This window comes from Dromaius novaehollandiae, chromosome 10 (genome assembly GCF_036370855.1).
Source record: "Dromaius novaehollandiae isolate bDroNov1 chromosome 10, bDroNov1.hap1, whole genome shotgun sequence".
Classification (NCBI taxonomy): Eukaryota; Metazoa; Chordata; class Aves; order Casuariiformes; family Dromaiidae; genus Dromaius; species Dromaius novaehollandiae.
The window spans coordinates 22,242,248-22,263,767 of NC_088107.1; the positions used below are offsets into that span (position 1 = coordinate 22,242,248).

General features: G+C 38.6%; 1 protein-coding gene across 5 annotated transcripts in view; it reads left to right on the top strand.

Annotated features, from left to right (window-relative positions):
- HMG20A (high mobility group 20A) overlaps positions 1 to 20,339 on the top strand; it is a 43,284-nt gene extending 22,945 nt beyond the window's left edge. For all 5 annotated transcript variants that reach the window (XM_026109466.2, XM_064517581.1, XM_064517578.1 and 2 more), the window contains 8 exons: positions 2,026 to 2,173; positions 3,850 to 4,065; positions 7,205 to 7,337; positions 7,709 to 7,740; positions 13,101 to 13,176; positions 14,073 to 14,288; positions 14,969 to 15,111; positions 17,565 to 20,339. In XM_026109466.2, the coding sequence (XP_025965251.1) occupies positions 2,026 to 2,173; positions 3,850 to 4,065; positions 7,205 to 7,337; positions 7,709 to 7,740; positions 13,101 to 13,176; positions 14,073 to 14,288; positions 14,969 to 15,105 (958 nt within the window). In that variant the 3' untranslated portion in view covers positions 15,106 to 15,111; positions 17,565 to 20,339. The remainder of the gene's footprint in view (positions 1 to 2,025; positions 2,174 to 3,849; positions 4,066 to 7,204; positions 7,338 to 7,708; positions 7,741 to 13,100; positions 13,177 to 14,072; positions 14,289 to 14,968; positions 15,112 to 17,564) is intronic.
- The last annotated feature ends 1,181 nt before the right edge of the window (positions 20,340 to 21,520 follow it).

Genomic DNA, 21,520 nt, shown 5'->3' on the forward strand with positions numbered 1-21,520 from the left:
TCTTAAGAAGGAGAAACTTACACAGCATTTCCTTGGCCTTGACAGAACAACATAGGACCTTGCATGAAGGGGAGCATGGCTTCTTCTGAACTGATTAAAAGCTATCAAACTTCTCTTTTACATCCCTGTTAACTTTGAAAGTTTGCTTCCATGGGATTTTAGTCTTTTAGGGAACTTTAGACAGTGTAATGTGGGCAGAGATGGAGGGTATATCACTTGGCTATAGTGGTTCCTGCTGAATAGATCATTTTTATTAATGATATACTGTTTATCAGTGATCTCCAGAAATCACTGAAACTAATGCTTTTCATTTTTCAGGTTGACTCTGTTTTTACAGAGTGTAAAACAGTGGCCTCTTAAAGTCACAAAGGCTAAAGAACCTAGTCTTTTAGGAGTGTGTGGGCCGCTTGCTGTGTGCTGGTACTTGGAATTTTTCCTCTTTCATAAACCTCCAGGCTATAAAATTCAGACTTTGCGGACAGGTAAAACACTACAGAAATAAATGTGGAGATGCTTACTTCAAACTGGTCTAAATTTGGCTCTGCATATCTGGGACTTCAGACTTGATGGTGCCAAATGAGGTAGATGTTCAAATCTGGATTATGTTTAAGAGGGATGAGGATGTTGAATGAGCTTTCATGCATTTTCACTGCAAATGGCTACATCACATTGAAGTTTTTCCCTATATATATAGTTTAGAAAGCTTCCCTGGTAAAGGGTAACTGTATTACCCAGCAGATAGGAAAGCTGAAATACTCTTCAGATCTTAATAATGATTCTGAGAAAATCCAGCTGCATTGTTGTGTATTTTTTGACACATCAAATGTAATTAATATTTAATAGCAGGGTGCCTGTTGTATTCCCTTCCTCCCTCTCTAATTGTTGGTAGTGTGAACTCAATCTGATATCTGAAAGTCAGGCATGGAACTTTGCAGCCTTTCTATCTTTACCAGTAATTATGCCCCAACTGGTGACTGCAGCGAGTAATAAAGATACTGTTTTCGCTATTTAAAGACAAACTTTTCTGTAGGCGTTCAGCTAACAATTCTGTGATTATACCTTACTTTTCCATAGCTATATGCTACATTGTTAACAGGAACAATTATTTTGAATATTTAAGGTATTTGTCTTGTATGTAAGCAGCTCTATATATGAATAAACAGACAAAGTAGATTTGAAGCATGTGTTGTTCTTATAGTAATTTTCACGAATGTAACTGCCTAAGGCCAGGCAACCTTCAGCCTGGTTTAAGAAGGGATTAGAATCTGTAATAAGAGTCCCAAACTCTGTTAGGAGTGTGTCCACTGAGCACAGTGGTTAGAGTGACTAGGAGACCGTTGTCCCAAAATATGTGCTCGTCTATATGTGCCTCTAGATATGTGCCTGTATATATCTGCACATGTGGCTTTCTGCCTCCAGGTCGCTGGGCCCTTTCATAGAGTATGGTGGATTGATACAGATCTTGCAACAAAATTAGATAGTGGCCATTCAGGAGCCTTCAGGGACCTAGTCATGTTTGTGCTTTAAATACCCATGCGTATCAACAGGAGTTCATACTGAATGAAGTTCCATTCAAACTCATACACAACCAAAATCCTTCAATAGTTTTTATGGAGAAATATATTAAATGCATCCAAAAGGTAAATATTGGTTGAAGATGAGACCTTTCACTTAGAATTCTTTCTGGTATTTTTGAAAAAGTATAGATTCATGCTTTTAATTTCTGATCCAATTGATTATTTGCTTGACAGTTGTTTGTGTAATCAAAGGCTTCACTAAAAATTAGGCAAGATGTCATTTTAAAACTCAGATGGTGTTTGGAAGTCCCTGGCAACTATGGTAAGCACTTACAGCAGTTGCTTGGATGGAACAGTCAGTTCTTCAAAAGTGATTTTTTCAAAATGCTTTTTTTCTTGCTACTGTTAGAACTGAATATATTTGCAGTATTTCTGCATCGTGTGGAAGACTAGAGGAAGTGATTTAGCAATATGATTAAATTTTTCTCACTATTATGTGCTTTTTCAGATTAGCTCATTCTGAGAGTTCGTTCAGTGGTGGAACTTCGCAGTCTGTAAATAACCCAGATTTGGTGGAGGATTTGTCACAAGCTCAGCAACTGCAAAATGAGTCCTCTAATACCACTGAAAACGCAGAGCAGAAGCCTGAGGAGGAGGTGAGGTGAAATAATATCATTGAAACAGTGACTTCTCAATGGAGTTAAAGCATGGAGTTTTGTCATTATAGTTCCTTTTACTTAGATTTTTTTATAGGATCACAAATTTTCATCCATTTGCCATTTTCATCTTTTGATTCTCTCCAGTTATTTCTTGTGTGTTGCACAGCTATACACATATAGCCAAGGAAAGCTAGCAGTTGGACTGTACAGAGAAAAACATGCGTGTCCCTGGCTTAGCCAGCAGAGTCCCCAGACTGTACTGCCTCTGTTTTTTCTGAAGACTGAATGTGTTCCATTGCCACAATTTCATGTCTTCTGAGGCAGGAAAGTGAGACCATTGCACTTGGGAGTTACTCATGTCTTTGGAAGCATTAAGCTTGCTTCTTTAGACTCACCTGTGTACTGTCGTGCACAGTATTTGGTGACTAATTTATGAAGGGACTGAAGTTTGACAGGAAGGTGGCTTCTCTGAGAGATTAATTTGATATTCCTCTCTTGCTGTTTGTCTTCAGTTTTGATGTCTTTTTTCTTTTTTTAGTGAAATTCCAGAAGGGCAACCAAAAATAATATGATGGAGGGAGCATGTTGATTATGGGAAAAGTTAGAAGTACTGAAATAGCTGTATGTATATAGCAAAGGAAAACAGTGTTTTCCAGAGATTATAATAGTATTATGAAGCCAGGAAGATAAGTGTTAGTTATGTCACTCCCTTGGACTTGCTATATGCCACAGGCAACCCTTGCAATGTTCCCTCCTTAGGAGTTTCTTCATCTCATCGTTGGAGATGATGCTCAACTTCTTTAAAGTTCTTTGAATTTTTGTTTGAAGTTTATTTTGAAATTCCAATATATTTGGTGGTAGAAATAACAAGAATATATGAGGGGAAAGAAAGTGTATAGAATGACTGTTCTGCCACACACATTTTGGGCCCATCATGCTCAAAAGCAAAAGATTAGGAAGGAAAAATAAACTAGTTAGTAGCAACTGCTAGCTAATATATAAAGTTTCTCAAAACATGATGTTGAGGCAAATGACTCAAACTCGAAAGAAAATGGGTGTTAGAATAAAAATAATACTTGCAGTAGCCTTAGCGAGGATAATAATTTTCATGAACTATCACTCCTCATGGTTCATAGCATAAACTGATATTAGACTCTGGTCACACCTAATCTGTGACATACTGTCATTCAGTTGTCCAGTACAAACTTGGAAGTTTGATTTGGCTTTTCACTTTCTGAGGTGATTAGGTCTGAATTACTGCTGGAGTAAGATAGGAAACAAAAGGGCCAACTGATAAGTTCCATTGTTGTTTGTACAAAAAAAAAAAAAAAAGCGGTTATCTCAGTTGTATGTTCTCGGTGTATTTAGACTATTTCTTAATTTCATAGTTTTTCAGTTAGAAGTTGCTACAGATGTTATTTTATTCTCCCAGTGGACCAGGAGTAATACTACAAAAACTTTTCACAAGGAGACTTATTTGTCTGACTTTACTTAGAGAACAGTCAGGGTTGCTCTAAAGTGAGGTTTGAAGTTTACTGAGGAACATATGTGGACAGGATGTATTGCAGCAACATACTCCTGATGAAAATATGTGAGACATGAATATTTATTCCTTCCAGGGGTGGTAATTTTTTTTCTTTCAATCTGAATTTTCTTCCATTTTCATTTTGCAGCAGCAAAGAACTAAACGAGGAGGCTGGGCCAAGGGGAGAAAGAGGAAGAAACCCCTTAGGGACAGCAATGCCCCCAAATCCCCCCTCACAGGGTATGTGCGATTCATGAATGAGCGTAGGGAGCAGCTTCGAGCGAAGAGGCCTGAAGTCCCTTTCCCAGAGATCACCAGGATGCTGGGCAATGAATGGAGTAAACTGCCTCCCGAGGAGAAACGGGTACCATTAAACTCCCTTTTCCTTACTGGAATATCATTATTGTTAAATGGGAATATTGTTTAGTGAGGAAGTTAACATAGACTTTTGATCGAAGTTATGTTTAGGAATATGTTTTAAAATAAGGTGCACAGGCCCTCCAGAGTTCAAATAATGAACCCTGGTAGGGCGATAGCATCTCATGCAGATGTGACTTGGGGAAAACTGTATCCTCTAAATAGTGCAAGGCTATATTGGGGCATTTTGGGGAAGGCTGTAATGAGATATCCCATGGCTTATGTGATTTATGAGGATGAAACTCTGTTCTACCTAACCCAGATATAGCTGAGAATTACCAGTTTCCAAGGCCAGAGCCATCAGAATGGTGGGGCAGCAGTTCATTCACTATAGCTGAGGAGCGTTCAGCAGGGTTTCAGAGCTGCTAGAAAGATTTTACAGTTTTGTTTATTTTACAAACTCATCAATGAATATAAACATCTGGTGTCTGAGAGTAAGACAAGTACTCCTGAAAGGACATGTTACTGAAGGAAATAAAGTAAAATTTTTAAACAGTGTTTTAAAGGGTTGCTAGCACTTTATAAGGAAAGTCAGGATCTGTATGATGGGTCAGTGAGTTGCTTATTCTAATTTCTACACAATATGCCTCAGGAAAACTTTTTTTTTTTTCATTGGGGCAATGTGGTATCTTCTCATCAGAGCTACTGAAGCCTTCTGCATTGTCTGATATGTGGATGAAAACAAAGTCAGTGTTTGTTCAGGTACTTTAACTCCTTCTGGTGCAGACCTTGTTACCACTCATAGGTGTTTTATGATCCATACCTGATTTTCAGTTGGAGGTTAGAGCAAAGCAGTAGTTGAATCACAGTAAAACTTGGTGCTATAATATGGTTTTATCAGGATATTTAAGCTTGTGAAAATACTGTAATGACAAAATGATGCTCAAAGCTTATATGATGGCTAGATGAAAAATGGGATGATAATACAAGTTCCTTTTGTCACTTTTTAAGTTGGATTGTCTGATTCTTTGTAGCCTTTATTAGAAATCTAAAATGCGCTGATTTGCCCTTTGCTGGCATGTTGCTGTTTATGAGCTAGTTCATAGAATAGCAGTTACACAGAGATATTATGAAATGGTGTATGGGCAATTGTGTTTTATCCATAATGGAAGCTGTGTCAACAGAGCCAATTGATTTGGTAACAGATTTGCTGCAGTGAGAATGCTGTCACTGATTGCTGGGAGAAGGGGGAAGTGAGAGAATAAGAGACCCCTCTTCCCCTTGAGATATTCTTACAGTCTCTGAGACAATTTCTTAACCTAGAGTTTTTAACTCAATCTCCTTTTTCCTATATGCTGCCTTTTAACTCCCCAGGGAATCTGTCCTTTTTAAATAAGGCCATGGAAACCTAACCTATGGGAGTCGGGGAAGGACTGGGGAGTACTTTGTTTCATTGTGTCCTTCCTGCTCCTCTTTATTAAGGCTGTGAAGGGCGTTGCTGATTCAGAACCCATGTCTCTAACATGACAGACCCCAAATTATTGTTAAAGTTGAGTAAACTTGGTTTTGGTTGTCTAACCACTATAAAGTCGTCATTTTCTAAAAGCAAACAGTGAGGCTAAAGGCAGTACTGCACTACTGTGTGGGTTAACGTTGCATAATCCATGGGACAGGCATGTGTGAAGTTCTCTCCTGGCTCATCTCCAGCATTTAGCAAACTAGCTGTCTGATGTGACAGCTGAAAAGAAACAGTTCCACATTTCCCCTGTTCCAGCCCAATAGTCTTTCTACTTCCCTTTGCATTTGTCCAGCATAAGGATGAGTTGATTGAGCTGAATGAGCTAGCCAAATACTGCCTCTGCCAAAAAAACAAGCCAAAGCCCAACTTTGTAGTCATAAAGCAAACTGCTCCCTAATAGTCATTCTTCTTTTTATTCTCCTGTATGGGGAAATATGTAATGGGGCGTACAGATCTGTGCTAGAAAATCTACGACATCTAGTTACAGATACTACAGCATAATTCATTCTTACTGATTTAGAACAATCCATTCAAAACAAGTTGAAGGGAAAAAGTTGTGGATTTCTTCACTTATTGTCTCTGCTCCTTGAGCAGCACAAATTTATTCTTCCATAAGGCACTAATTCCTTTCTACCATCTCCAGCAAAGCCCAAAAGCAATGCAAACCCATCATCAAATTTTCCCCCCAATCCAGAATAGAAACGGTGACCTCAGCAGGGTCAGGACAATGTCCCAAATGCGTTGAATATATAACTGCGAAGTGGCTTGTTGTAATGATTTCATGAAGATAAAAAGCATACTGGGTCACTAAGGTTTGCTCTGGTTTAATGTTTCCATTGAATTTTAAACTTGAATGGGGGGAAGGAGTCTTGGTGGCGGGGAAGGCAGCTTTTTCTTGGAAGAATCCCATTAGTCCCAGAGTTGTGACCACTCCTTAAGTGACTTTCAGTTCATCAGTATCCTTAAAGTATTCTCCAGTTAAGCTTGTTCCATTATGCAGGTGCCTGAAATTCCTTCAGGCTAGAATACAATGATTTCTTTTAACCTAAATGCAGATATTAAAGAAATTGATAGAACCCTCTAGGCTCTGTCCTCTTTAAGCTCTTCTTTTAGACTAGCCACAATGGTTTGCTTACCCCTCAGATGAGGGGAAAGTGTGAGGTGGTAGAAGGACAGTACTTTTTGACTGTGGGGTTTGAAAGCAAGTGCATACTGGAATCCCATTGCTACAGATCTGAGCATTGAATGATAACCTGTTAACAAGGGATTCTTGTAGGGCAGCACAGCCACAGAAATGCAATTCTTAAATATTTAGTCTATAGTATGTACATAGTATTCTGTTGAGTTGAGTAGCCTAGCAGCCGATTACTTCTAGGTCTAACAAACAAACAAAAGGTTAGCAGGATGATGATTTTTGGATAACACAGAGACAAAAGGACACCATAACAGCAATGTTTTATCCAGGAATCTTAGTTCTCTGCATCTCACATACATTCTCATTGTTTCTCCACTACTTTCCTGTTTGCATAGGTGAGATGGATTAGCAATTCGTCTGACAAGATGTTTTTCTTCCCTTCTTCCTGAAGGGGAGGAAACTCCCTGAAACTCTTGGACTTTTTCGTTTCAGCGATACCTTGATGAAGCAGATAGAGATAAGGAGCGTTACATGCGGGAGCTGGAGCAGTATCAGAAGACTGAAGCCTACAAAGTCTTTAGCAGGAAAGCGCAGGACAGACAAAAAGGGAAATCACACAGACAAGGTATTGAACAGAACAAAAATTTGTGCCTGTCTAGAACAACAAAAGATCCCCAGCTAGCCGTATAGCCAGACACTCATTAAAAGCCTTTGATTGTTATAAAGTGAATGTGTTTTCTATAGTGCTTGCATCTACTAATGTAAAGTGACTGTTTATGCAGATGTAACTGCATTTGGGTTGTACTAGGGCAGGTTCATTAAAAGCATCCAAATTAGATGCTACTTTTACATGACTTATTAGGAAAGCTATGCAAGTTTTCTATCTGTGACTGTTGGTTGTGTGACTATGGTTGTGTAGCTATTTTAATTCTTGTTTCTTATTTTCTTGAGTCTTGTGTATTTTGGGGAATTTCTTGTTTATTTTTTCTTTTCCAGATGGAGCAAGACAGCCAGCTCATGATCATGAGGTAAACCTCTTCATTCTGCACATCAGTGGGTAGATCTTCAGAGGAAAGTTGCTACTGAAGTCAATAAAAAGTTTATGCCAGTTGATCATATAATCAAAGGTTTAGATTGCTGTGCATTCTTCCTCTTTCTGTAATGTTTTTAAATCAAGAGTTAGAAGCAACTGAATACTCTTATGCTCACGTTAGTGTGACAAAAACTAAACAAAGTCTGGGCAGGTATGAATGATCTGAGATGAAGTGGAAGTGTAGAGTATACTTAGGCAGAGGCTGAAGGGAATATCTTATTTTGTATGTGGTTTGCATTTCAAAACATAGCTATATGATTTGAAATGTTTTTAAAAAAATCAGTGGGTGTAAGTTAGTATAACTGAACTTTAAGAATCTGGTGTGTTACAGGTTCAACTTGCAAAATTTTGCTTTGCAGTTTTTCAAAGCTGAGAAGCCTGAATTTCCCCTCCTCCCCCCATTTTTTAAATCTTATTGAGTAAATAGATGTCTAGGTAGAACTGATAAATAGCTTGATACCTAGATAAACCTTTCAAGGGTAGTTAATTCCTTTTAGTCTATGGTTTTGAGGTACTGGTATTTTACAGCAGAGTAAATGCTGTGGTTTCTTTGAGAAGAAAACATGGAAAGTTACCAAATTATTGTGAGATCTTTGGTTTTACCTCCCACCTCTCCCCCACACCCTTTCATGCATAAATGTTAGAAAAGAGTAATAATGTCTGGAGGTATTGTCCCTGTGCTTCAGCTGATATGAGACCTATCATAAACCTTGTGTGTCCTGGCTGACCATGCCATCTCCCTTCCTGAAGCACTGAAACTTTTCATCTCTAGTTATCCCTCTTAGGGACACAGAACTTCTTGCATGGTTACCAATAAATTCCATACAAAAAACAATGAAAAATCCTATTTGTACACAGCCTCTTCACTGGGTAAGCCCTAGGCCTTTTGGAAAAGATTGTTTCCTTTTCTTTGAGGATTTTTTTCTTCCCCTTGGGAAAGCAATCAAGTTGCTTGCTAATGGGTTCATTACGATGGTGATAAGAATGTACACTGCTGAGAGGCAACCACTGGTCTTGTCTACTTTAAGGCAAATAAGTTTCATTTCCAGGAAAATGCTTTAGTAGCATGCTTTTGATATGTTCTGATTAACTCTTAAAGGCAGTCCTCCCAGTAAGATTAATCTTCAGAGGTACACAGTCCCTGAGATTTCTGTTTCTGTAGTCTCTGAATCTGAGTTCATCTTGAGTTGTACAAAACCAGATTATTGTGAAAAGTTTCAAGTACCAGGTCATTGACAGTGACATTTATGTATCCTTTAAATTTTACAGGTGACAAATGACAAATTCACTGAGTCTTGACTCTCATTCTTCTAAACACAAGTTGTTATTGCTGAAGTCTCACACTTTGTAAATCCACTTACAGAGGAGTCCTCTGAATTCTATAGGGCTTCCAAGCTTCATGAGATAGGTATTACACAGAACCCAAAGGCAGACATCCACTTCTGAAAGCGTGCTTTGTTCACTTAGCATTTTTCACCTTTATATTATGAAATTTGCTGTGCTTATCACTGATATGCTTTCATGCCTTTTCTGCAAAGTAATTAAGTATTACAGTCCTCCACAGGCAAGTAACAGCAGAGTAGGCTTAGATTGTTTTTAAAAATATATACTCAATCATTACTCAAAGCAAGGCTAAAGCTGCTGTCTGTTTTGCTTTTTTCTCTTACCCATATTGACTATTATAATTGTGCTTGTGATTAATAGTTATGATCTGATTAAATTATTTTTTGACTGAATAAGAGAACTTGTCAAATAAGGCTGAGGAAGTCTTTTCTCCCCTCAGCCTCTCCAGGTGTTCATGATTTAGTTTCTATGAATCAGCATCGAACTAATTTTAAATATTGTATATAGAAGTGACTTCCAAAAAGCATTGCAGTGAACAATTCAAATAACTAATATTAATTACAACAAAAATATGAAAAAGATGAGACTTTGGAAGGTGAAAGTAAAGTTTTCATATCCAAATATAGCTGTGAAAAACATGAGAACACAGTCTCCATGGGTTCAGTTGGAGGCGTGAAGTAGAAGATACATCTTCCTTCAAATCTTGTATTATAAATATGATATATTAAAATACATATTAGAGCTGTTAATTGTGATCGGCAGTGACTGAACGTCATTCTTGCTTTAAAATAACACAAATCGTGCTTATATTCAATGCTTCAGACTAATTGGAAGCAACCTTATAAACCTCAAATATAACAAGGATGTCTGTAATGCTTAGGCTCCCCTCGTACTCTTGTCCTCCCCTATTATGTGACATTCTGTGTGTCCACATGACCATTTCTTTTCTGAGTTTGTAAGCTGTGCTCTCCTTTTTTTTCATTGTTCTGCTATTGCTTCTTTCAAAGATGTATATGAACACTTCAGGGAAATTAGGCATTACACCTGGTCATGTCTAAAACCTTTGAAGATAGGCAAATGGCTGCTGTAGTATGAGCATGCAACAAGAAAACATGTACTTGAGAACTTCAAGTCTAGTTTCTTCTGGAACTTCCAAAAATTAACCTCAGTTTAATAAGCCAGTGAGAAGGGTGTTATTGGTAGAGATGCTTCCCAGACTGTCAATCTTGTTTAAAGCAGAAGATAGAAATAATAATTCTGATTCTCTTTTAATTTGAGGAATGACGCTAAGATGTACAGCCTGGACAGACTGGGCCTTCTCAATGAGAAGATAATCAAATCCTTATGACTTTAATCCCAGGTGAATCTCAGAGTGGCCTAAGTATTTCAGAGCCCTCAAGAGGATCTTTTATAGCTTGGGTAATGTGTTCTGTGATGGAAGAGTGCTGATGGCTTTTGTTATCATTCTTCTATTAAGTAGAATGTCTTGGTTGCCTTTCAGAAACTGAATGGTTTCATCTAATTGCTTTAATGTTCTTTATTTTCTAACCAAAGAACCTGTACCCTAGGGTGATAAATGGAATATCAGCAGTGCCTTCCTCACCATTCATTCTCTAGGAACCATTTCTGGGCTGAGCCATTGCTGGGCCAAGCCAGTGCCTCTTGGCAAACAGGTAGCCAGTGCCTCTTGGCAAACAGGTAGCCAGTGCCTCTTGGCAAACAGGTAGCCAGTGCCTCTTGGCAAACAGGTAGCCAGTGCCTCTTGGCAAACAGGTAGCAATAATAAGCATGAATTTGCTAGGCTCATCACTCTAAGTCTGTGGGGTTTTTTATGGTGTGTGTGTGTTTTTAACCAAGCTTCGTAACTGCCAACATTTTTTAGTGTATGTTAATGCTAAGGTCCTAGATTTCAGGGTGAAATTAATTTCTGGCTGGTTCAGGGAGTGTTAGGACAAAATGAATGCATTATCATGCACAGTGCTATACATGACTTCTAATTTCTAAATATATAAGGAAACTTTTCCTATAATAATAAGTTCAAAAACTCATGCAAAGAGCTTGTGTGATGAAGTAAGCCACAGAGACGCTAATGCATCCTGCTGCTTCTCTCAGAACTGTGAAAGCTTATTTCCACACCCCCAGTCCCAACCTGTTCCTAGTGTACATTCAATTGGCTCATGCCAAGTGAGCTTTGAGTTCACTCATTGAATCTGGAGCTTCCCAGCTATATTTCTACAAGGCTGTAAAACTCAGCTTATCTTTTACTTTAAAGAATAAAATAAAATGACAGGTTACTCAGGTTAAGGACTTTAAGAACATTTGAAGTTCCTTCTACCCTTGTCTCTTGGTTGACGTCATTCAGTTCACCCCAGTCCAGCCCCTTTATGAGACAGACACCAATATGAAACTCTTAAGCTTAGTTGCAGAATTCCCTTATAGGCTGTTAAACACTTAGATTTTTTTTGCTGGGCACCACATCTTGTTTGACACTTCATTTAAAGCCCAGGGTGTTCAAATACAAAGGCCTCTATCGTAGTGGCGGAAGCAAGAGTGATATTTTTATCTCTGGCTTTGAACATAATTTTGGAGGAATGAGTTCTTGGTGCACTTTGATGGCTGAAGTATTTGAGGGGTTTGAAAACTTTTTGCTATTTATAGAGATTCTTTGGTAATTAACTTTTGCTCCTATATTAAGTAACAATTTGATTGCTGCAGTTCATCAAAAGGGGGGAAATAAAAGCTTGAATTGGCTTTGTCAATAATGATGCAGGCTTTAAGCATTAATTCCTGTTGATTTTGACATGTAGAAGTGGTGACTGAAGTATCACTAATAATATTAAATTTGAATTTAATGTCAAAAATCCCTGAAGGAAAACAGTCATTATGGTGTCTTTTTTCTTTGAGTCCACCCGCTTCAAAAGATTAAAAAAAAAAAATGCCTATTAGAGTCATGAACTGTAAATTGGTATCATAGCTTCTGCACATCAAATGCAGCTACCTCTTAGGTTGTAGTAGTCTCAAGTTCACATGGTTGAACTTGCCAGCTTTATCAGAAATTAGGTGAACAGGTTTGAAAGTTGCCAGAAAGCCTTTGACTATGCATTTTATGATGAGCTGCTTTGGAGGAGATGGCACTCCAGTTCCTTGAAGTAATCCCCACATTGATGCACATCTGCCATGATGAGGTTGAATGGCTGCTTTCTAAAAACAGCATACACCTATACCTATTTCTTCTCCTTTCTGCCTTTATCCTTGCAAAATATGGCATATTCTGTAAGCAAGCTTCCTCCATAGAATCTTACATTATGTGCCACGTTCATATGTTTTCTTTTTGTTGGAGGTGGCATCCTTTTAAATGTTTGGAAAAAGATATGGCTCACTTGAAGCATCCCACCTCTGTTTGAGACAAAATGCATATCTTGCAATTTGGAACAGACAGAAATGTGGAATTGACACCCTGTGGAAAAGTTGTGCGTTTTTCTCTTAGCAATTCTTTTTCCTGGCTGTTTTCTCTTTAGCTTTGGTAGTTGAAAGACAAAGAGCCTTGATACTCACCATGAATGTTGCTTGTTTTATCTCCTGTTTGTTGACATTCTCTGTGAACAATTTTAGACTATGTCATTTGGTTGATTGTGGAATGGTTTCCATTAAGATACAGAAAACAGATGAATTCAAATTTTCAAGTTTTAAAACTACTGAGTGGTTGTCTAATGTATAATGTCTTCAGGGCAGAAAGTATGTTTTAATAGTCTGTAAGATATTTCTTGATCATAACATTCAGCTTCTGTTAAAATCATCAATAGGAGTTAGAACCATCTTCCATCCATCCAGTTCTTGGTTTATCTGCCTCAATTTTAGATCTCCTTTCTCTATTTTCTTGATCAAATTTACTGTTTCATTAATTCCTGAAAGCTAACGGTATTTAGCTATGTATTGCTTTTTCCTTTTTAGAAGGAAGCAGATACAAAGGAGAGATCTGTTTTTGATATCCCGATCTTCACAGAAGAGTTCCTGAATCATAGTAAAGGTAAATTAAACTCTTGCAGGGACTCCCTCCTTACTTCTCCCAGGTTTTGCCACAGTACTGTCAGCTGAGCTAAGGTGGGGGAGTGTGAGGACTCTTCAAATAATGACTTGGGTATAGTTGGTCCATGTGTTTGTGATATTACTTCGCCTCTGCATGTTTACAGTGGCTGCGACAGCAGTTATTCCTGGCTTATTGTCTTCCAGAACTGTCCTTTTTAGAGATTGGTGCTAGTGTTTAAGCTCCACTGGCTGTTTTTCTAGCCATTCCAAGCTGGAATTGCTGTTGTACAGGATTAAGAAACATCTGAGACACAGCAAGATGATGGTTCAGGCCAGGTAGCTGTATTTTAATTTGTAGCCCTAGAGATGTGGAAGATTCCCCTGACATTTTCTGTTACTGTATTTGGTTTTGGTAGTTGCATGTCCCAGGAGCTGAGGATTTTTTTGCTGGGTTTCCTGAAGACTATTTCTTAACTGAATAGACTTCAAATTCAGACACTTCTGATGATGAGTAGAAATGTATTTTTGTAACTGATATCTTGTCCCTAGGCCTCTTATCACTAATGCTAACTTTCATACTGAAAGTATTTGAAATCATTCCTTCAGTCTTCCTAATAAATTCCTCTATTCACTTCTGCTCCTGTGCTTTAAATGTCTTCTGATTTGTCTATCTCTCTAGAAATTAACTGCTATTTAAGTACAACTCTAGGCAATACCAGAACTCCATGATGTGATGCTTTTTTTTATGCGTAGTCCAGAACTGCACTGTTTTCAATGATCAAGTGAGCAGACACTAGAACATTCGGCTTTGTTAACTACCAGTCATAGGGATATTTTGGTTTTGGTGCTTTTGAGATTTTCATGACTCTTGGGGTGGGAATGGGATGATATTCACAGCACGAGAAGCTGAGCTGCGACAGCTGCGTAAATCCAACATGGAGTTTGAGGAGAGGAATGCTGCTCTGCAGAAACATGTTGAGAGTATGCGTACGGCAGTGGAGAAGTTGGAGGTGGATGTGATACAAGAGCGTAGCCGCAACACAGTGCTGCAACAGCATCTAGAGACCTTACGCCAAGCACTCACAACCAGCTTTGCTGGAGTCCCACTACCAGGTAAGCCTTTGGGTTTTTTTTTCTCCTTAGGACTCTGCCCAGATTTAAATTTAACTTTTAATGTTGCTGTGAAGTTGCATGGCCTGTCCTTGTAATTTTGTAGTATAGGGCTGTTTTTGAGCCTTTTCTGTATCAGATGCTGAAATCTTAAATCTTCCTCTTGATGTATTCTAGCATCAACAGAGCTTTTTTGACATTGCTTCCTTTTTCTTTTTCTTTTTTTAAATACACTTGCTCTTTGTTTTGTTCCTGAGAAAGTACTTATTCAGTCTTTGTTCCCTTTCACTTGTTTTGCGAAAATGTCTTACTAAATAGAAAAGACAAGACCTATAAGTTTTTTGATTAATGGAAAGACTTCAGTGTTAGCATCTGTATTGTTAGGTGCCGGAGAATCCACTTAGATACTGTAAATGCCCAGCTTAAAAAAAGTTTCAATTATCAGCTGTGAGACTCAAAGAAAACCAGGCTTCATTAGTCCTGGTGTCCTTGGAACAAATCATTTTGTGGAGGAAGGTGGAAACTTCCTTTTACAGAATCTAACAAACGAGGTGATACATGGCAAGAGCACCTTTATAGTAGTTTGCATGTTGGCACAAACTGGCCTAAGCATAGTCTTAAATTTTTGGAATTGCTGCAGTCATCTAGATGTTCCGTCACTCATTTTACTATATTAACTATAGGTAGCGGGGAAACGCCTACAATGGAAACTATTGATTCGTACATGAATAGGCTGCACAGTATTATTATGGCTAACCCACAGGAGAACGAGAACCTCATAGCCACAGTCCGAGAGGTGGTAAACCGGCTTGAACGCTAGTGGTTGGTAAGTGCTCTTGTTCTTTAGGCTGTTTTTGCTTGATAGCTACTCTATACTTCTGGTACTTGTTCTGACACTGATTCTTGTGTAGGTCACTTTATTGTATAACCAAGGAAGAGTACTTTTTTTTTTTCCTTCTAAAGCCACAAGAGCAGGTTGACTTACTGAAAGTCAAATGAGGTTGAAAAATAATCTAACTGCACTTAAAGGTTCCGAAATTCTCTTCCCTAGCTCCAAGATATTTATATATGCAAAGACATAATATAGCTGTTTGCCCAGTTACTCAGTGTATTTGATGTGATGTGAATAATAACAACACTGACGGTGTAGAAAAGGAAGAACAATTATTTACATTTGAATGATAGGATGACTAATTTAGAAGATGGTTTCTTTCTCAAGTGAAGTAAATTTGAAGAGTTCTGCATAAATGTAGGGTCTGGTCATGGAGAAATCTCATTTGCCTCAAGAGGTTACAGGTGAGCTCATTTCCATTATAAACTGAAAATACCGTAAAACTACCAAGTCTGTAGCACCTGTAGTCAAGTTCTTCTGGATATGAAGGTTTACGTGCAAGTGAAGCACTGATGTGTGACTCAGGCTAGATGTAGCATTTCCTGAGACTGTAATGATCATAGGTTTATGCAAATAGTATTGCAGAGCTTATGATTCTGCACTTCTGTTTCTGTTCAGCAGCTTAGAAAGCCCTAATAAGGGACTGAATGGAAAAACAAAGAAAAAAGAGTCTTTGTGCATTACTGTGCTCCCCTCTATTTCCCAGCCCATTTACTCCCCCCTCCCCCCCCCAACACTATACAGCCGTTGGGAGCTTGCCTTTTTTCTATTGTAACTATGCACATACCTGGATTCTTTAGGTGTATGTCATGAAGAGATCTACTGTACATGTGTCTTAGTGTTGGTGTTTAGAAATGCAAGTAAAAATCTGAGTTGTGCCATCTGCAACTATGAAGACAGGGCTTTTCATCCTTTCTGATTCTGACCTTTTCTGATATTGTGTAGAACAGTTAATTACACTTCCCCAATTATAGCATGGCTTAAGCTAGAAGATCGTTGTCCTCCCAGAGGGTAGCCAGATGGAACGGGCTGTAGTTCTAAGAGACAACTGAGCTCCCAGCAGAATAAAGAAGTGGCTTTACTGCTGCTGTTTGTGAAGGGAACAGCTTGTCGATCCAGGTCTGGGATTTTTCAGTAGCTCACTGGCCACCTCATTTTCCTGTACTGTTTTCAATTAGCACTCTTGCAAGCTCAGAGAATTGGGGAATGGGGAGGTTTGACAGGATGTAGTAAGAGGGAAAGCAGTTTCTCAGCAATCAGGTATTAGAAGGGCATGCCAGGCCCTGAGACAGATGTTTGCCCTTTAAATGCCTTGCCAGAAAAATCATGTCTCAAAGCTACTAAAATCTAGACTTTGATTCTCTTGTCATGAGGATTCTTATTTCCTAAACCATTGGTATTTTTTGTATTCTTAAAATGCACATATTTCTCTTTTAGAAAAACTGTATTCAGCTGTAAGTGGCTTGGAAAAACTAATTCTTTCTCTAGAATTCTTCCTCCTGGTTTACAGTGAAAAAGTACAACTCAATTTTTTCCCCCATCCCCAAACCACTGCAATACCTTCTCTGCTTTCAGCAGGAAAACAGTGTGAGGCAATTAAAAATGTGGTTAATAATCACCTGATTTCATGGTGTAAATATGTGCATGTAGCTGGATCTGATGTTCCAGTAATTCATAGGGCTATTCATTGTGAAATGGATGTCAGGTTAGTTGTATTTTGTGACATAATCTTAGATGGGAAGAGGGCTTTATGGTTGCAAATCTAAGAAAAGGGCTTCCATAAAAGAAAGGGAAGCTTAGGACAAAGCTTCAGTTGGCATCGATAAAAAAAAAAAAAAAAAAAAACTAATCATCAGACTGTCATCACCATTGTCCCTTTGTTAACATGTATATAAAATATATTATATACTATTTCTTCGAAATGTAATCTGTATTGTCCAAGTGGTGTTTTTGTGGTTGAGAGACATTACAAAATCAAAGTTCATAGAAAATCTATTCATTATGATAGTCTTTAAAAAGACTGTAGTACAGAACTTGGGCTTCTTTTTCTGGAGGCTCAAGTACCTTTTATTTAATGGCTGTTTGACTGTAGTAGTGAATGTTTCTGTTCTTCTGTACTGCATGCTAAAGAGAACTTCTTTGTGCAGACATACAGTATATGGTGGGAAGAAGTTGTTTCTTATTCAACAATCTGTTCTTTGGATGGAAGTAGGAATCCACAGGTATAAAATTAGCAGCTATCCTGACATTGTTATGTCCCTGTAAGCTTCTTTGTACTTTTTAGTGCCATGTTTCCAAATAAACCCTCCAAAAATTATGTCACGGTGTCCTATTTCATCCTGACAGATTGTGGTCTTCTAACGCTTATTTTTTTGTTTCATCTGCAGGTCTCATGACCCAGGGATGCTTTACAAAAGTTTTTCGGCCAGTGTGGAATAAGAAGCCATGAGGGAAAGACTGGGGGTGGGAGGCAGAACTTGCAGGTTTGTCCTGCTCCCTGCCTTTGCAGTTTGTCAGTGGGGCAAACAGATCAATGCATTAAAAGGTCTTAAGAAGCCACGGAAACCACCCACTAAACATTTTTGAACTGTCCACTGTGTAAACCTTTTAAGAGCATGTGACTTTTGTGCAATCTTCAATTTTTTATTAACTTTTCTGGATGTGAGGGTGCATACATTCTGTGACCTGGCTGACTATGGAGGTGAAATCTCTCAGTTTGTGAAATTAAGTCAGCCTACTTGTCGTGGTAATAGCTTTGACGTGTTATATTGCTTCATGTCTTCTGATGTCCTTTATTTAGTTTTCGTGTTTATCTTGTGGGATTACATTCCCCTACTTGAGTTTTCTTCTTTTGATCTTGTTATCTGATACTTGCAGTACTGGATAGCAGCACCTGTTTTCTCTGCCATGGCAGGCAGTCTTCCTTGGTGCACCGTCTTGTCCTACCCTGCCTGCTGTGTTTATATAAGCTTTTCTTCAGCAGAACCCTGTTTTTATGTTAGCCTGTGACTTGTAAAATGTGAGTTTGCTCCCTGCCTGAAATGGGCTGTAATTGGTGCTTTCTGACTTGATTCCAGTACAACAGTGACTATCCTACCACCCCCTCTCTTCAAGCACCCCTCTTGCACATGGCATCCTGCTCTTCTGTGAAGGTCCACTGTTACCTCTTGAAAATATTTGGTGGAACATTTTACTATTGCACAGGTCAGTGGTAATCAAGAAAGTGAAAGGTTAGCTCTTCTCGGTTGGCAGGGAAAGCAGAAATCTCCATTTTAGACTAAAAACACAAAGCTTATCTTTCCTCCGATATGTTTTTCAGTCTGATTTGAATGTTACTGCTTACTTTTTGAAAGATTGATCTCATGGTGAGAGCTGTATTCTGTAAAAAGAGAAGTGGGCTGGGGAATTGTATTTTCTGTCCTTCTGAAACTGTAGTGCTGAGAAACAATATACCTAGAAACAGCACGTGTATTTTTGCATGAATTATTATAGCAGAGAAGGTTGTTAGCAGCTAGGTCCACATAGCAGCCCACAGAATTCTAAACTGCAGCCCATAAGTGCTTTCACCTTCTTACTGTTAAAGTATAGCCTATGGAGCCTATAGCATTCAGCATATTATGTTCCAGTGTGATCTAAATGGCCTTTCACTTGCATCAAGTAGAACTTTGCATGCTAGGGTCTGTAATCTTGCTAAAGCTGCGCTGCACCTCCTGTCAAAGATAAAGGCACCTACTGTCTGCACCAACTTATGCAAATCATTGCCTGTGGGTTCCTGTCAATTTGTTAATTCAGACTTTGAGCACTTGTTGAACATCTTTAGGCTTTATAGTAATGATTGGAATGCACTCTCTTCCACATGACAGTCTCCTTGCTTCTCCTTCAGAAATCTTTAAGGATTTCCCTGTTACGAATTGGAGATTGCTTTCATTACTTGAGTGCATTGCAATCAAGATCACTTTCATGTATCTGTAATGCAAGTATTTGAAGATTAAAAAGTAGTTTCTTCTTTCCCATGCTATACACATGGACTTTGTGCTTGCCTGAAGCCACCTCAAGGTCAACGCCTTGCATGTCAGGTCTTTGTTTGCTCATGGGCTTATTGCTGTAGCCAAGCAGCAAGGATTTCAATGTAAATTCAAGTCTTCCTTCAAGGAGGAAACTCCTCTCCCTTGTCTTCAGTCTCATTTGCAAGATTTCACCAAAAAGAACCTCAGTTTGCTGCGTTGACTTACACTTTCTGCAGTGTGGACAAGACCAACTGATGTTGGCATGGACTTTTTAGTGGATTCTATAACAAACATTGCCTGGGAAAAATTCTACAGATTAATAATGTCTCCAGAAAAAAGCACCCATACCTTCATGTTGTGTGCATATCTCCTTTTTAGGATTACGGATATTTGACTTCATTGAAGTGGCTGAAATGCACTGCCAGCCAAAAGTTGATTTACAAAATCCTAAAATTCAGTCTGTAGCATCTTATAGCCCATAAAGACTCTGGAAATTGATATGTAATATAGTTGGATGTAATTCCAGGCTGTGCAATACACACACTCTATAAATAAGGTGTGTGGCTGCACGCTGCCCCTGCTTATGTAAATTCAGTGCAAGTATCGGCTCATAGCATACTGCTAACACGTCATTCTGTGGGGTAGCACGTAAGTGTTCTCAAATGAGACACTTGAGGTGATATTATTAGCTGGAGACTGACAAGTCTTTTCCCACGAAGAAGGAAGGGAGATGTTATACCTGTCTTAAAGCACCTGGGGAAAGATTAAGTTTGCGTTCATCAACAATATGACAGATGATGTTTTGTCTTACTAAGAAGCTTCCTATCTACACTAATTGACCCTATAAAATGGATTTTGCCTTTCCAGTGTTTTTCTGAGCGTCACTTCGGTTTACATTTTTCAATGTTGGCTGACGAAAATATGAAGTGGGTGTTGATGAGAGGAGCAGGATAAAATGCTTTCTCTTCACTTAGAGAAATGTTAAGAAAACTGTATGAAAATGGAGTCCATTTGTTGGATCAATGTGTTTGGAATTGTTGAGATGCCAAGTTTTCTGTACAATGTTTTTGTAATTAAACTTTTGGAGTTCCTTTGTTTTTGAGAAGTTGATGTGCTTGTTTGACACTCGCTTCATTAAAATTGTTCAACATTGAATCCATTCTGATTCAATTTTAACTGCATTTTAATGAAAGAACCATTACTAGCATTGCTTTCTTGTCTCAGAGACTTTGTCAACTCCACATTAATTGCCAGTATTCTCCAGCAGTCCAGACTGGTAATGCATGTTTTCTGTAATTGCTCATTCAGATGACTGTGTACCTGTTTTTGAGGGCTTTGTTTATTTTAATGTATCTTGGAATGATGTGATAGGCTGTAATTTTCTGTTGTAGGAAGGGGGGGGTGAGTGCTCACTCTTTATTCCATCTGTCAAATGATCAGAGACCTAATGGCTACTCCATCTTCTGGCACTTCAGTGTATTAGCTCTTGATAAAGATGATCTTTGAGAGGAAATAGTGTTAGAGAGCAGCCCCTTCCCCCTCCACATCTCAAGTATATCTTCTTCTGAAACTGCTAAGGGAAGTAGCCACTAATTGAAGTGATGAAAACTTCAGAGACTTTTATAAAGAATTATTATTGGGACCTTTCCTGGCATGTCCTTGTTCCCCAGCTTGAGTCACCTTAAGAAGGCCTTGAGTCTTTTTCCCCCTGCGCTTTTTTAACATTCCTGTCCTCCTCTGCCTTCCTTAATTTCCCACTATCATCTTTGTTTTCTCTACCTGTAAGAACCTTCTGTATCATACTGTTCCCCCTCCCAACTCATTTTCTTTTCCTCTAGTATATTTTTTCATACATCTTTCCTTCTGCTTGCTGGATGTGGAACCAGCCTGTAGCCTTGTGGAAACTGTACTTTGGTTATAGATTCTCTGTGGAGGACTTTGGATGATTTACTTCTGCACTATTGCTCCTTCTAAGCTCACAGTGCTGTAAGCAGCCATTTATTTAGGTTATTTCTGTAGTCAGACCTCATTATTTTGATTGCCAAATTAATGCCTGGTCTTTCTGCATAGCAACATGCTTGGTTCAAATACAACTCCTTCTGCTGTCTGGGACAGACTGCTCATTTAGGCTTACCGTGCTTTGGATATTCTGCAAAATACCAGCTATGAGATGCTAAAGACTTCAAAAATAGAAGGAATATAGAGAGGTCTCCTTATGACTATAGTCACTATGTGACACTGACTAGTTAAGAATTGGAGATGGTAATGTCAGAACTGGTGTACACCTGCAAAAAAGTAGCAAAACAGCAATGCATTCGTAATGAGGGAAAGGTCCA